The 15,845-nt window shown below is 41.0% G+C and overlaps 1 protein-coding gene across 4 annotated transcripts in view; it reads left to right on the top strand.

The window, feature by feature from the left end:
• Window positions 1-15,845, top strand: part of LOC117522157 (probable C-mannosyltransferase DPY19L3) — a 152,370-nt gene that overhangs the window by 87,233 nt on the left and 49,292 nt on the right. For all 4 annotated transcript variants that reach the window (XR_004564159.1, XM_034183538.1, XM_034183547.1 and 1 more), the window contains 3 exons: window positions 5,918-6,029; window positions 8,211-8,267; window positions 8,577-8,659. Coding sequence is in view for 3 of the 4 variants with exons in the window: in XM_034183538.1 (XP_034039429.1) it covers window positions 5,918-6,029; window positions 8,211-8,267; window positions 8,577-8,659 (252 nt within the window). In the remaining variant the exon portion in view is untranslated. The remainder of the gene's footprint in view (window positions 1-5,917; window positions 6,030-8,210; window positions 8,268-8,576; window positions 8,660-15,845) is intronic.

The following is a 15,845-nucleotide window of genomic DNA, read 5'->3' as shown; positions in this document are numbered from 1 at the left end:
CTAAAAATGAGGTGTGCACAGGCACAGTGATAATACCCATCTCCAAAAAGAATTTTCATCCCAGACCAGCAAAAACCTGGGTTATAGTCCAGAGTGCAACAGTCAGACGTGCGTTACATAAACAACTTCACAATGCACGTACACTCTGCCTGCACGTATCATCACTAATCACTTGTAAAATTAATGTTGCTTCTGTAGATGGCTTTAAGTCACAGCTATGCGCAAAAGTTAATGTTTTCCGAACATCAATAAAGCACTACAGTGAAATGACAATGTTTCCACCGAGTGATGGAATCCAGTACTTGGTTTTGTCCTCTTGCAGTTACTATCATTCCAGTGAGGCTCTGGTGAGAACTGTAAATCCAGTAGTCATGGCTACAGAGGAGTAAGTCACACTAAATATTGCCATTATTATTTTTAAATCCAGTATTGGGGCAGCGTCTGATGTTTTACAGTTGCTGTACTGGACTGTCGTGGTGAAGAAGGAGCTGAGCTGGAAGTCATTTTATGCTCTTATTCTCACCTGTGGTCATGAACTTTGGGTCACGGATACAAGCGGTGGAAGTATCTGGGTGTACACTTCGGGTTGGGTTGAGAAGCTCGACTATCTGGGAGGGACTCAGAGCAGACCTGCTGCTTTCTTTGCATCAAAAGGCACCAGCTGAGGTGGTTGGAGCACCTGGTGAGGATGCTGCCCCCTGATGACTTCCCTAGGGAGCTTTTCCTGGCACATCCAACTGAGAGGAGGCCCTGGGGAAGACCCAGTTCTACTTATTTTATTTGTTTAGCACCAAATCACAGCAAAGCTGCCTCAAGGTGCTTCACATGAGTAAGGTTTAAACTTACCCCCTGAGCAAGCACACAGGTGACAGTGGTAAAGACAACTCCCTCTGGTGATAATGAGGAAGAAACCTCAAGCAGACCAGATCCAGAGGGGTGACCCACTGCTTAGGCCATTCTAACAGGTACAAGGTTCTTACAGATTGTTCAAAAGTTTGTTTACAAACACGCGAGCAACAAAAAACAGAGTCCTTAATTGAAAATACAGTCGAGTCCATCTTGGGTCACTAATATATAATGTCCAGCACCAGCAGGCTGCAGGCTAGGACTCGCTGGAGGGATTATATTTCCCATCTGGCTTGGGAACACCTCAGGATCTCCTGAGAACAGTTACAGGACTTGGCTGAGGATAGGGGAAGTGTGGGTTGAGCTGCTTGGTCTGCTGCCACCGCAACCCAGACCTGGATAACCGTGTAGCATTTATTTTTATTTATTTATTTATTTGGAGACACTTTGCTTTACAGATATTCAGACCTCGCAACGGGGACCCATAAATATGTAATGTTTTCATTTAAATCTTTATGCCTCCACACGGGAGCACCAAATATGTAACATTTATTTAATAAAATAAATTTAGTACTGAATCGGCTCACATGTGGGGAACCAGAGGCATGTAGCAGTTTATAGTGAATAAGTAATTAAACTCCCAAATTGAATTAGATTGGACTAGGCCCAATGTACCGGGTCACCAGAATAATTAATTTAGGATTTAATACTTATTATTTAATTATTACTCAGGGCACCACTTATTTTTAGCATAAGTGCTTTAATTTAAACATTCATTAATTTCAGTCTCAAATGAATTTATCCATCTCAATTTAATTCAATCAATCTCTGATCTGAAAGTCATGAATTCCCACGATATGGTTGACCAAGAGTTTCCTTCTGTACACGAAATAAACCACAGTAGAAAATAGTTACAATTTATACAAATGAACATTTGACTGGCATTTTATAGACAGTGATGAAAATTATGTTCATTCATGGAAACAGTTTTCTTACTCGCTCATGAGACAGAAGAAAGAGGTAAAGCTTAAAACTTTAAGTAAATAAATCTGATTGGAATTTAGTGATGAATTTTGAAGCCAATTATTAAGAAAAATAATACATGAATGGTTTTAAAGAAAAAGGAGCCACCTGTATCCATTGACAAACCTCTTTCATGGAGCCTGGACTGGGTCAGTTAGCAGCTGTTGGAGGGTTGGTTCCGTCCGTCCGTCGTTGCTATTTCTGCTCTGGGCAGCATGAGCTCACCTGGGTCAGAGGGGTTGACTCAGAGGTGTCCCCGAGTGATCCCAGGGCTTGGGCCGGCTGGCTTTGCCGACAGTTCACTGCTGGTTAGAAATCACCTCCGTTGTCAGCTTGCAGGAACCCAGAGGGAAAATTATGAAAAGAAGTCACTTTTCTGTAAATTCGCTCTTAATTTGAAAAGCTCAGCTCGGAAGTTCTCTTAAAAATTCAGAAAGACTTGACGCACCTTAAAGCGTCAGGCTAAAACTTTGTCAAAAGGAAAGAATGAATGCCACGTGGTAGCTTAGCTTAGCAATGAGGCCTTGGCCCAATAATAATTTAGCGTTTACAAATAAGGAAAGGAGAGAAGAAGGAGGGAGGAGAAGGGCTGCAGAAGAGATGAGCGAGGCTCTGTCCTAACTTCTTAAAGGGGGACTGATGTCACCAAACTCCGCCCATTTAGGGTGTCTAACTTTACAGAAAACTTCATGTCCTCATAGGAGGGCAGACAGAAATGATCCAGCTATTTAAACACGTTAATTAATTTGAAATACTATTTGTTCCCAGACACTCAAATGGACACATCATTATTAATAGTCAGTTAAGCACATCCTTTGGATAAACAGAGTACTTCAACATCAACATTTATATAATGCAGGACAGTTGCAAGGAGCACATATCAATAAACTGGAATGATCAATCAGTCAATCAATTTTATTTATATAGCGCCAAATCACAACAAACAGTTGCCCCAAGGCGCTTTATATTGTAAGGCAAGGCCATACAATAATTACGTAAAAACCCCAACGGTCAAAACGACCCCCTGTGAGTAAGCACTTGGCGACAGTGGGAAGGAAAAACTCCCTTTTAACAGGAAGAAACCTCCAGCAGAACCAGGCTCAGGGAGGGGCAGTCTTCTGCTGGGACTGGTTGGGGCTGAGGGAGAGAACCAGGAAAAAGACATGCTGTGGAGGGGAGCAGAGATCAATCACTAATGATTAAATGCAGAGTGGTGCATACAGAGCAAAAAGAGAAAGAAACACTCAGTGCATCATGGGAACCCCCCAGCAGTCTAAGTCTATAGCAGCATAACTAAGGGATGGTTCAGGGTCACCTGATCCAGCCCTAACTATAAGCTTTAGCAAAAAGGAAAGTTTTAAGCCTAATTTTAAAAGTAGAGAGGGTATCTGTCTCCCTGATCTGAATTGGGAGCTGGTTCCACAGGAGAGGAGCCTGAAAGCTGAAGGCTCTGCCTCCCATTCTACTCTTACAAACCCTAGGAACTACAAGTAAGCCTGCAGTCTGAGAGCGGAGCGCTCTATTGGGGTGATATGGTACTATGAGGTCCCTAAGATAAGATGGGACCTGATTATTCAAAACCTTATAAGTAAGAAGAAGAATTTTAAATTCTATTCTAGAATTAACAGGAAGCCAATGAAGAGAGGCCAATATGGGTGAGATATGCTCTCTCCTTCTAGTCCCCGTTAGTACGCTTAGTACTCTTTGCATGCAAAGCACTTTGTTTGAATAATAAATGCAAACATTATAAGTCTTTAGATATAAATGAAAGACATACTGATCTAAATTTTTATTTCAAACCAAAGGTCTCTTCTTTTGCTTTAAACAAAGAAAGCAGTTAGTCGTGGAGACTCAAAGATTTATGGCCCCATCTTGTCGAGGGGGAAGTTTTGCAGTCTTGAGAGGTTCCTGCCTTAGTTTGATCATAAAGTTTGGGTTTTCCGGCCTGGAGAAGCTCAGATTCTGACCATTATAATGTCATGTAATTCATAATGACCGAAAATTCACTGATTTAAAAATGAGGGCTTCTCTTTGAAGAACTTTGAATTATAACCTTGTTTTTCCTCTGCTGAAGCAGTGTTGGACCATCGGGGGACGTCTCCAACACTTATCTGACGATCTCCAGATGACTTAGGAATTTCTCAACTGGGGTGAAAACGCAGTCTCTGTCTCCAGTGGGTTTTTGTGGTTGAGAGAGGATTAATATATTTTATTTAATCAGGGCGGATCGAGGCCATAGCGCTACAACCGGCAGATGATGAATAAATCCAATTTTGCTGTAATGTTACACAAACCCTGCCATGTGACTCTTTTGTTAACATCATGTGACCTGTAACAGATTTTCCATTCTGTTGTGGAAATTCTGTGATGATGTCAGCATAAAGTGAGGCAGGCGACAAAGGAGCATTCAGGAGTCAGACATACCGACGCAGAGAGATTTATTGTAAGTCGAAACAGAAACAGGTGCACCTGGAGAAGTTCAAAAGGTACCACATGCAATGTACCCACTGAGCCTTCTGACTTCCACTCCCAGAGAGCCGTGTTAAGGACCTCTGCCATAATGAAAACAAAATCAGAATACAAACATGGCCTTTGGCTCGACCAGGCCACGATCAGATGTTCAGTTGTGAAAAACACGTGTTACATCAACATGGACGAATGTAAGCAGGGGATGACCCTGGCCCAGTACTTTTTGTCTCAAAGGAAAACATAAACTTTTTTTTAAGTTTTTTTTGAGTCATCTGTAAAAACAACAAAACAAACAAAATAAAGCCCTCCTGAGTGCTATTTGCAGGGTAATGGAAAACAGTCTTCTCACTCTCATGCACAAAAAAAAAAAATGCATCTGTTTGCTATTTTTGAGGTGCAAGGATGTTCACCTCGACAGCCTCACTGAACAACAGCAGCGTGATTAAAGTGCTGGAACACGTTGAAGTGGTAATCACCGTGATGAACATTTACTCAGTGGGCAGAACGCTTCTGAGCTGCGGCCAGAATCGTAAAACACAAACATCTTCCACCTTCAAAGACTTCTGCTTGTGTTTCAAAAGATAAATCATTTATTTGCTTCTTTGAAATGCAAAATGTATTTGCGGAGCTTTGAGTTGACTTGTGCCATGAATGATTTTACACTTTATTTTCCGTTTTCTTTGTGCACCGTGAGTGCGTTCTTTTATAAACGCAGCTGGAACGTGACGAGGTGACGCTGGTTTGAATGCAGCCCTGGCGGGATTTGAACTCTGCACCAGCTGGCGTACACCCGGTTCACAAGCTGTTTGTACCATGCACACCAACATCCCCCCCGATCTAGTGGCGGCCGAATTATGTTCTGCATGAAGACGGCGGGGTTTTGTTGTCGTGCGTCTTGGCCACAGCAAACAGGATTTTGGAAGTCAGAGCTGCAGATAAACAATTCGGCTGAATTTACTCGCCGACAGAACGCAGCAGTCAGGTAACTCGCAGGCTGACACGTTTCATTTCAGCACTTTCTCGAAAATGCTGATGAGCCAAAAGGCCAAGAGAGCAGAAAGCAATTTGTTTCTGTCAGAAAGCTCCTTTGCATTAAAACTCTATTGAGATTTATTTCTGTGCGACTGCGTTTCTTCACGTTTCCTCTCTTTCTCTCGTGGCACCGTCTCTGTAACGCTCCACAGCTTTTCTGCTGTATTTTTTTTTTTTCCTTCTCGCCGTCTGTTTCTCTCTTTTTAATCTGCAATGTTCCCATTTGATGTGGACTTTAATTGGTTTGGACTTGTTTCTGGATCTCAGTACCGCGTTGGAGACGCCAAAAAACAACAAAAAATTCATTGCTACCAATCTCCACGGACTTCAGTTTTCTTGCTCTCTAATGTGTTGGAGGCTTCCGGAAGTCCTGAAGCTTGAGCAGCAGTTTGTCTGTAATCTGTTTCCGTCCTCGTCAGTGAGACGCGGAAAGAATAGATGAAGGTGTCTCCCGACCACACACACACTGATTGGGTCCATTCTAAGCATTTTGACTGAAAGAAAACGTTTTGCTCTTTCTGTCTGTCTCTGTGTCTGTCTCTTCCAGGATGAAGTACATATGGACGGGCCACATGTGTGCATTTGCAGCGTATGGTGTCTGTGGAACAGACGTTTGGACTCTGATTCTCAAAACTCTCCGCTGCAACCATAAAATTCTGGTACAGACTCAACTGTGCATCTCGCTCAAAATGTGAAATACAAGGTTCTTTTTTGTATAAAATGAAGTCTTGCTTTTAAAACTGCTGCTCTCGTTTCAGTGTTTCCCAACAAGATTTTTTTTTACTTTTCAAAAATAAGCTATTTGCTATATTGTCAGGTTCCTTGTGCAAATTTTGTTTGTTCATTTCAGTTGCTCATGAGAAATATGTTTTCATATCTCAAAAATGTGATATGATTGGAAAAAACTAAAGCCAGATTCGGATCCAGTGCCCCAAAATTACCCAACATCTATTGAAAAACTCAATGCAACAAAAATTGTGCTGACCAGTGTTATTTATTCACTTCAGTCATCATCCTCGGTTAACCAGAAGTCTAGAAAGTGAAACATTTGTTTTTGAAGGTTTCCATTTTTAGAAATCCAAGATGGTGCCCATAGCAACCTTTTTTTTAATCCCCATTTTATAAATGTTCTAAAATTGTATAGTTTACCAAATCTCCAAAAAACTTTAACAAAATTACACAAGGAACTCGAACGGCACCAGTTTGGCACATCCAAAACGATGGCCTTTATTTTATTTATTCCTCATTTTATAAGATTTCTAAAAACAATTTTTTTTTTTTTTTTTGCTTGCTAAATCTTCAAAAAATGCAAACCTTTGACTCATGGCATAAGGAACGTGACTAATTGTAGGTAGCTTTATCCTAATTTTTATATTTTACAGGTATTTGCGCTCCCACTTTTGGGTTTTAGAGGATAATGGCTAATTTGCGAGTATTTTCAAATGTGAGCAGGATAATCATGCTGACTTGAATTCTTCTCATGTTTCTTTCATTTCTGTACATGCAGCACACTTTAAAGCATGCTGGCTATAATAACAAGAAATAGACACCCCCCACCCACTTCAGGCCCAGTGGTACCAAGGGGTGATGGTGTCCCAGCCATGCTTGACAGCATTGTAAACAATGTCGCCATTTCTAACAGCCAAAGTGTTTTCTATGCATTGTTGTTTCCTTAAAATAAATGTTCATATTGGCAAAAATAATGCTCATGCTGAAATGTACATGAAAGGCTCGATATTGCTGGCCAACTGATAAATCAACCGGTATCTAATTTGGGTATTTCAAATTTGAAAATTTTGAGTTAATGTAAGTAAGTCCCTTTGACTGCTCCTTTGTTTTCACTCAGGGTCACCACAGAAGATCTGAGGTGGATCTGTTCAATTGGCACAAGTTTTATGCCGGATGCCCTTCTGATGGAACACCACAATACATGGAGAAATGTGGCAGGCTTGGGGTTTGAACCGGGAGCCTTCTGTGCTGAAACCAAGCGCACTAACCACTTGGCCAATGTGTGGTGTATAAAAATATATAAATGGAGTTTTATTTCAGTTGAAGTTGACGTGGAAGTCATGGTTCTCACGTGATGTTGGGTTCTTTGGGTTGGGTTGGCGTGTTGTGTGGTCTAGAACTGCTTTATTTCTCATGGTCACGGTACTGCTTCAGCCATGTGAATACGACATGTGAAGCAAAACCTTCAAATAATTATATTTTACATGGTAACTTTCTTTCGTCTTAAGTGCTCTTTGCTTGTAAACGTCATCAATCGTAATAGAATTTGGTAAGAGGTGATGGTCTGTTCTCTCAGTTTTCCAGGTCCTGGGTTTTTAGTGGAATGTCGTAGTTATGTTTTTGTTTTTCCTCCATTTGTTGGAGGCAGTAAGTGGAGTTGGTGTCCTCCTGCAACGCGGTGGCCATTGTTGTGTCTGTGCAGTCGTTTAGGTCTCTCTCAGGGGCGATGATGATGTTTGCTGTTACCTCCTCACTTTGGATGATGTTTCCTTTTGCTCCCCTTTAATGCTTTGCTGGTTTGACAGAGAAACAAACGTGCTGCATCATTTATCTTTTTTCTCGGCTGTTCACCACCATAGCATTGATTGTATCTCCTCCGCTGGGGTCTGCTGATACTCGCCCCTTGTGGCCACTAGGTGTCAGTGTGGTCCCAACATGAGCGCACGCTGCATCAGATAAGAAGTTGTTGCTCTGAGAGGCTCTGCTGAGCCTGTCTGTTATCTCTGTGTTATTATCTCCGTCTGTGTCTGTCTTCATTTGTAGGTCCGTCTGTGTGATATGATTCTATCCTTTCATTTCATTATGGCCATTTTCTTTCTCTCATTTTGCAGTTGAGGCTCATCAGATACGCAGTTCCACTTGCAGTGATCGCTTGCCTGTATTACAAGGTATGGCGCTTTTCTACATAGTTTGTGTTCATCGCTGCGTTTTTCACTTTCATTACAGAGTTGTTTTGAGCAGTCCATGTGCAACCACATGAGGAAAATTTTAAAAAAGGAGAAAAAACAACCACCTAGTTCATAAGTGCAGAAATGACTCTGCCTTTTATTTATTCTGCCGGTGTGACACAAAGTGTTCTATTCAGAGCAATAATGAGACTTTATTCGAGATATGGCAGCAGGATTGATACTGTGTGCTCACAGCCCCAACAATCTCTAAAGGCTTTTTTTGTCTCACTGTCTGCTGTTTGACTCCAGTTCTGGCCAAAACTGATGGAGGAGTTGTCGGAACTGAGGGAGTTTTACGATCCCGACACCGTGGAGCTCATGACCTGGATCAGGTAGGCAAACGTCAAACGGAGGCAGTTCTGATTAGCTTGTTTCCACAGCTCAAGTTCCACTGTGGCTGACGTCCTCGACTTGCACGTGTGTGCGGGCGCTGAGTGATGAGAGGTGATGGGTCTCCGTGAATAAGACATGGAGCTGCTGGAGAGAACCCAGCTGTTGGCAGAGGTCTGACCCACCTCGGGCTTTCAGTTATCGTCAGCCTGATGGGAGACGGAGCTGTAATTTGGGCCGACTTGTCGTTGCGGTGGCCGGGCGCACATTTCTGTTTGCACATCTGTGTGTATGTCTTTTTGTTTTCCGGGTGTCTGGTTGGATGTGCAGGATTTAGCATCATGTTGTTGCCATGTAACTGTGCAGCTGCAGCATTTCTGCCAGAGACGCCTTACTACACATGGAGTGTGCAGGAGAAGACAACACAAACACACACCTCACACTCCCTCCTGCTGCATTATTCTCTTTGTTTTTTTTTTTGTTTTGTTTTGTTTTTTTAAAGATCTTCTACAACTACAGTGGCCATTTTTTATGTTTTGGGGCAGATTGATTTTCATGAGTGTGCCAGAATTAAGTGTACCCAGTGGCTCCCCGGAGACTTAGGAACCAAAGTTTTTAACTTCAGTGTTCCAGTTATACAGAAATGTTTGTCAGCCTTGTAACATTTTAATTGTTTGTTGGGTTGAATTTACCCTTTAAAGCTACAGTGTGGAAGATTTAGTAGTGTTCAATACCACAAATAGAATAACCATCTATTCATTTGAGTATAATTAATTACTTGCAACAATGAATCAGACATGGGGCCAAATACAAAAGTATTTGTATTTGAAAATACGTAAATACATTTTTCGGAGTATTTGTATTTGTATTTTCTGATTTTGATACATCGCCAATCCCAAGTATTTCCAAATACCTCTACAAATACTTTTCAAACTTGGGAATCTCTGTGACACCGTTTTCAGACACACCAGATATGACATTTTATTATTGTTTTGTGATATGGTGGATACAAAAGGATGCAATATTGATGGAAACAGAATATATATTGTGATAGTTTGATTATTGCCTGTGATATTATAATAGTGAATTTGTGATAAAACATTCAATCCTTTACTTATCAATAGTATTTGGTTATGCTATTTTCACAAATTGTCACCGGTTTATCAGTTTTTGTGTTGATTTGTTGTTTATAGTTCATAGAAAGTATTTGTATTTGAAATACTCAAAATATAAAGTATTTATATTTGTATTTGAAAAAGTACAAAGTATTTGTATTTGGAATTCGAAAATGTAAAGTGTTTGTATTTGTATTTAAATACAATGCAAAGTATTTGACCCCATGTCTGCAATGAATTGTGGTGTTGTCATGAGTTTAGAACGAGCCCTTAATGTCAACGGGTCTGGTTCGCTGTCCAACCTGCAGTGGACAGGATCAAATGTTAGGGATGTCCCGATCAGGTTTTTTTGGCCCCTGATTTTAAGTATCTGCCGATACCAAGTCCTGATCCAATACTTTAAAAAACTGAATGAACAATGAACAAATGCTAAATATATAATAATTTCATTTTAATCACCTTATTTTATTATTTATCACTTAAACAGTGCACTTCTCCTTGAGGTAGCTTGAACAATCAAGTAATAATCTACCAGTCTTAAAAAATGTACAAATTTCCATGTTATTTTAATTGTCTAAAAATAAATGTCAAAGGTTCCTTATGTTAAACAAGAAATTATCTAATCTGAAATAACAGGTGGTTTTAATTTATAGATGAAAGGTTTTTAAAGAACCATTTATTGATTTAGCTATTTTTATTACAAGTGTTCTAAACTTTTTTAAACAGTAATCAGAAATTTTGAGGTAACAAACAACAAAAACATTTCCAAGGATTTTTCTTCAGACACGTGGTTTCTGCACTGATCTGTGGTTCAAATCCCCGCCTGACTGGAAAATCACTAAGGGCCCTTGGGCAAGGTCTTTAATCCCCTATTGCTCCCGGTGTGTAGTGAGCGCCTTGTATGGCAGCACCCTGACATCAGGGTGAATGTGAGGCATAATTGTAAAGCGCTTTGAGTGTCTGATGCAGATGGAAAAGCGCTATATGAATGCAGTCCATTGTACAGATCAGTGGTTTCTGCCACTAGTCTTCCGTTTTTTGGCCCGTGCTTCATTCCTATTGGACAGTGCGAAGCTACGTCACAGCTCAGATCGTCGAAAGTTCAAAAGTCAACTTGAAAAGTAAAAGGAAAAAAAAAAATTACATTTGCGTCCTGACAGTCCTCAGTGTCCCTCTGATGCTTTATCAGTGTTCAACAAGTTCAGAGCAGCACAGTGAACGTGAATGAAGACGGAAGCTCTTTAAGACGTGCTCTTAAATGTGATGAGTGCGCATGTCGCTCGTGTACACACCATCTCTCGCTTCGTTTTGTAGACAAACGATCACAGGACAATTTGTTTTTTCTTTTTGTTAATCAGATGACAGATCGTCGTCCTGAGGACTTGGTCAGCACCGGGTCCTGCTGCGTACGGAAGGATGACTGAGCAAGAGTTTCGGTGGGAAAGTGTCCATCATCCTCTTGTCGTTCCATCGAGGTGTCAGGCTGAGCGCGTAAACACACAAACAGCAGTTCTGCAAAAGAAACTGCGGGCATAACTCCCCCCACCTCTGTCCGGTTGAACTTATGTTTTTTCTTTTATTCAATTAAAAAAAAAAAAAAGACTGGGTTGAACTTTGACCACGTCAGCCTGCCGACAAGCGGCAATGCGCGCTCCCGTCAGAAGCGTTGTGTCAAAAACCAAGCTAAAGCGACACTTCTGACGCCTCTAAAAAGCAATGCGTCTCACGCCTCTGATGCTTCCGATGAGTGAAAGGCCCATTAATCTGCAATAATGAGCCTGAAATAGTGCTGATCAAAATAATGAGGATAAAATCCATATCAGATTCCTGATCGGGATGCAACATCCGATTTCGATCAAGTCTGAAACCACGTGATTGGGCCCAATTTCTGATCACGTGATCAGATCGGGACATCCCTAGCAAATGTCCACACGGATTGACACTCTCTTCTGGTACTCTAGATATCTATCCATGTAAAATTCCCACAAAGCGTAAAGGAAATCTATCCAGCTGTTTTTGAGTCATCTTACACACACACATACACACACCAGTGAAAATACTCTGGTATCTTCACTTCCAGCAACGCACGGGGAAAAATGACATTTTGCGTTGACCTATTCCACCATCTCCAGCAGTTGTCCACAGATCAGCTCTGAGGAATGGAGCCTCGTCGTGGATCAATATTTTTAATTTCCACCTCAGATTTTCCTTTGGATTGAGGTCCTGACTGTTTGCCTGCCGTGTCTCTGAAGAAAGGTTTTAACAAAGCTCACTGCTCTGTGGTCACGTGCTGACATCCCGGCACGTAACGTCATCCTCAACAAACCCTTTTCCTACTGATGGAATGAGAAACATGTCCACCAGGACCGGACACCCAGAACGACATCAGACAAACGTCCCAGCACCATCTCCCCGATCAATGCAGATCGACGAACGATCGTTGAATAAATATCACTTTCGTCCAAACTCCGTGAGCGTTTTCTCTTCAGATCACGCTAACATCTACGTTTTGTCTCTGTGCCAGCTTTACTTTGGTCTTAGTTCATGGATCCAGACACAGAACCCGTTTCCACCCATCTGTTTTTCATTTTAAAGAAGCGATTGATGTCTTCCTTCATCGACCCAGTTAATAGCACAGCACAGCCACTGGTCTCTGACACTCACTCACTGTTTCACGTGTGAGCGTGGTAACTTTGGTTGCGCTGACCCAGTTGTCACCAGACTTAGTATAAGTATTATGCATAGTGACCCCAAGAAACCCATTAATTTTTGGGGTGTAAAAGGTCAAAGGTGAAAGTCCACGAACTGTAATTTGTAAAATAGACTTCTGCAGAAAACCACTTTGTATATACATTATGCACAGTGAACCCAAGAAACATATTCATTTGGGGTCAAAGGTCATAGTCACTGAAGCATACTTTGTAAAAATCTCAGCGCAATAACTTCTTTACTAATTACCTGATTGTTAACGAACTTGGTGTCTATGTGTGAGACATGGTGACCCCAAGTAGCCTAATTGTTTTGGGGTGAAAAGGTCAAGGTTGCTGGAATGTGCTTTTAAGTGAGTGCAATAATGACTTCTGTAATTGTCCAATTGTCGCCAAACATTTTTGTGTTGGATATATTGGCCCCAAGAATTCTATTGGGTTTTTTAGGGCGAAAAGGTCAAAGGTCAGTGAATTGTAATTTGTTAAAGCCTTCCGTAGAAAAGCATCACTTGTCAGTAAGGTTGTCAGCATTTGTCCAGGACGTTGTATGTTCATGCATACGTTGGTGCTTGTCCGAGTTCTTTATACTTTCACCAAATTTTAAATTCAGCTTACTGGGAACAATGTATTTTTTCAACATTCCACATTGAATTTCCTTATTAGGTGAGTTTTAAATTAGTTTCAGACGATGATGAGCTTGTTGGAGACATGTTTCTTGTCAATTAGCCAGCAGTCCACCAGGTTTGTTAATGTCTGCAAGCCTTTAACGGCAGACTAATTTGCATTTTTAGACTCATGACGGTGCTGGATTGAGAAATGAAAATTACAAAGTGATTCCATAATTCTGTCCTTTGACTGATCTGGAAAATAGTTTTCACATCTGATGCTCAAACCACTTAACAAGACGATCTGTTAATCTGTTGTAATTTCATGTTAATCTGTTTCAATTTCATGTTGAAAATTTCACCCTTTGTATATACTTTTTTACATCTGGCTTTAGGTGCTGGTGTAACAGTGAACTTACCCCGTTGTGGGATCAATAAAGTACATCTTTATGCGCGTGCGCACACACACACACACACACACAGAGGTTGTGAGAAGAGGAGAAAATGAAAGTGAATTTCCCTTGGATTGTAAGTCTGTGGCAGTCTGTATAAGTGTGTGGATTAGCAGCGATGCGTGTGGAGCTAAAGCTGCAGACTTTGGTGTCTGTGAGTTAATTTGTGTTCGGTGAAGTGCGTTGTGTGTCTCTACTGTATCAAAGAGCTGCGAAATGTCTCAGCCGAACTGCCATAAATCTACCTGTAAAATCTAAACTGTAAAAACTGGATTCTTCCATCTATGGTTTCTTTATTTCTCACCCAGTGACAAATAAAGAAACCCAGTATCATAAAAAGATGCATTAATAATCCTTTTATAATCGTATCGTATTAGAATCCTGAGGTGCCGAACTCTTCAGCCGACCTTCGGCGGCGACAGCATCTGTGCTGCTGGAACAGCAGTTAATGTTAAGGTTTCAAACGTGCAAAATACAGATACAGTCTACTCCCGCTAATGTCCTCTTGACCTTCATAAATCCTGTTGCATGCGCAAACCTTGCAATTTTACATGTTGTTTTTTCAACAGGTGAAAGACTCAGTCCTCAGTGCACACTGTTAGTAAATGGATGTAGGCAGATGCGGGTCTTTTGTTGAGTACTGTGGACCTTCATAAATGAGGCCCTGCATGGTCCCAGTCCACTCAGCCATAAACGGCACTGGCCTCAGCTCGGGAATAACCTGTGATGGACTGATCTTCTGTCCAGGGGGAGTCTTGGACTTTCATCTGGTTCGTGCAGCAGTCTCCAGGAGTAAGCACCGGTCCAGTGGGACTCGGGGCCTGTACAGGACTTTACTCCCTCCTCCGTTAGGAAGACGATTAAACTGAGGAAGAGGAGGAAATACTGAGCTGGATGGGATAAGGAGGGGAGGATGGGATGTATTTGTGTGTGAGGGACACGGGTTTCCTTCCCTCTGGAGTTAATCCCATTAGGCTCTGGGGATTAAAGGTTTCCTAGAGGTACCTTGGTTCTGGCTGAGAGCAGGGTCCAGCGCTAAGCTTCTTGCTGCTGCGCTAATTACATTTGAGATGAAAGTGTTAAGATAGAGAGCGGGTTTCGTCTTACGGCATATTGTTGAGCAACTATTTAGTTTTATATAGAAGGATCACAAGGGCTTCTCAGATGGGAATAACTGTGGCGGGTCATACAAAGATATACGTGTGTGTGTATTTTCTGGTTGAATTTTTAATTAAACTTGCATCCTTGTGATTCTGACTACAGTGGACGTGGTACACGTATAAATCACGTACAAACACGTCTGTATAGGTTGATGTGATCCAATTTTTTTTTTTCCTCCACGTTTCTCAGAATTTTCAGCAGTTTTAGATGACTAAAGTGTGGATCTTAAAGAAAAAAAAATACATGTCTGACAGATGGTGGAAATGCTCGAATGTGAGATGGAGAACCTGGTTTATCTATACGCTCTACTCGGTGCTCCTCTAATTTAGAATGCACGGTTCCAGTGCTCTTTCTGTGAAATGCTTTTATTTTGAAACAAAGTGATATAGTGGCAAGTGAGCATGAGTAAAAAAAATCTTGAATGTGGAAAACTAATTTTAGAACTGCATATTTATTATACCGAGATTTGAAAAAATTCATGCTGGCTGGATTGTTTTCAATAAGTTGTGTCACAAGTAATGATAAATAAATGAATAAAAATCAATCAACAAGTGGACATGAGCTAAGGTATTGACCCTTTGATCGCAGTAAATATAACTTTCCAGAACATAGGGACTAGGGCCCGTCCGATAAGTATTTTTGGGGGCCGATACTGAATTTTATGATACAGATATATCCGCCGATATATACATAAAAAAAATTAGTGATTCTTACAATTTGTTATCAAACCCTTTTGAGAAAGAAGTGTAATTGAGCCTTGATATTTTCCAGTTTAAACATGAACTTTATTAGAAATAACTATAAATATAACCAACAACCAACCAGTTGTAGCTATTGTGACAAGGGTCCCAGCTACAGCATTATAAACAACTACCTTGGAGTGCCCTTTGCCGTGTGTTTTTCTGTGTTGTGTATTCTGTATAATAAGTTTTCATATCGGGAAAAATAATGGAGACACCGATATGTTGGCGAAAGGCTTATATTGGCTGATAGAATCAGCCATCCAATATGTTGGTCTGGCTCTACCACTTCTAGCTTTATATCACTTTTTTGTGTAGGAGTACTTGCCATCACTAAATACAAGTACTAATCTAATACCATGAGACATAATTGCTTTGAACCAATTAAATTTTATTCAGATGCTCTC

The sequence above is a fragment of the Thalassophryne amazonica genome, chromosome 2, assembly GCF_902500255.1.
Source record: "Thalassophryne amazonica chromosome 2, fThaAma1.1, whole genome shotgun sequence".
NCBI classification, from domain to species: Eukaryota; Metazoa; Chordata; class Actinopteri; order Batrachoidiformes; family Batrachoididae; genus Thalassophryne; species Thalassophryne amazonica.
This window is presented reverse-complemented; position numbering and strand designations above follow the sequence as displayed.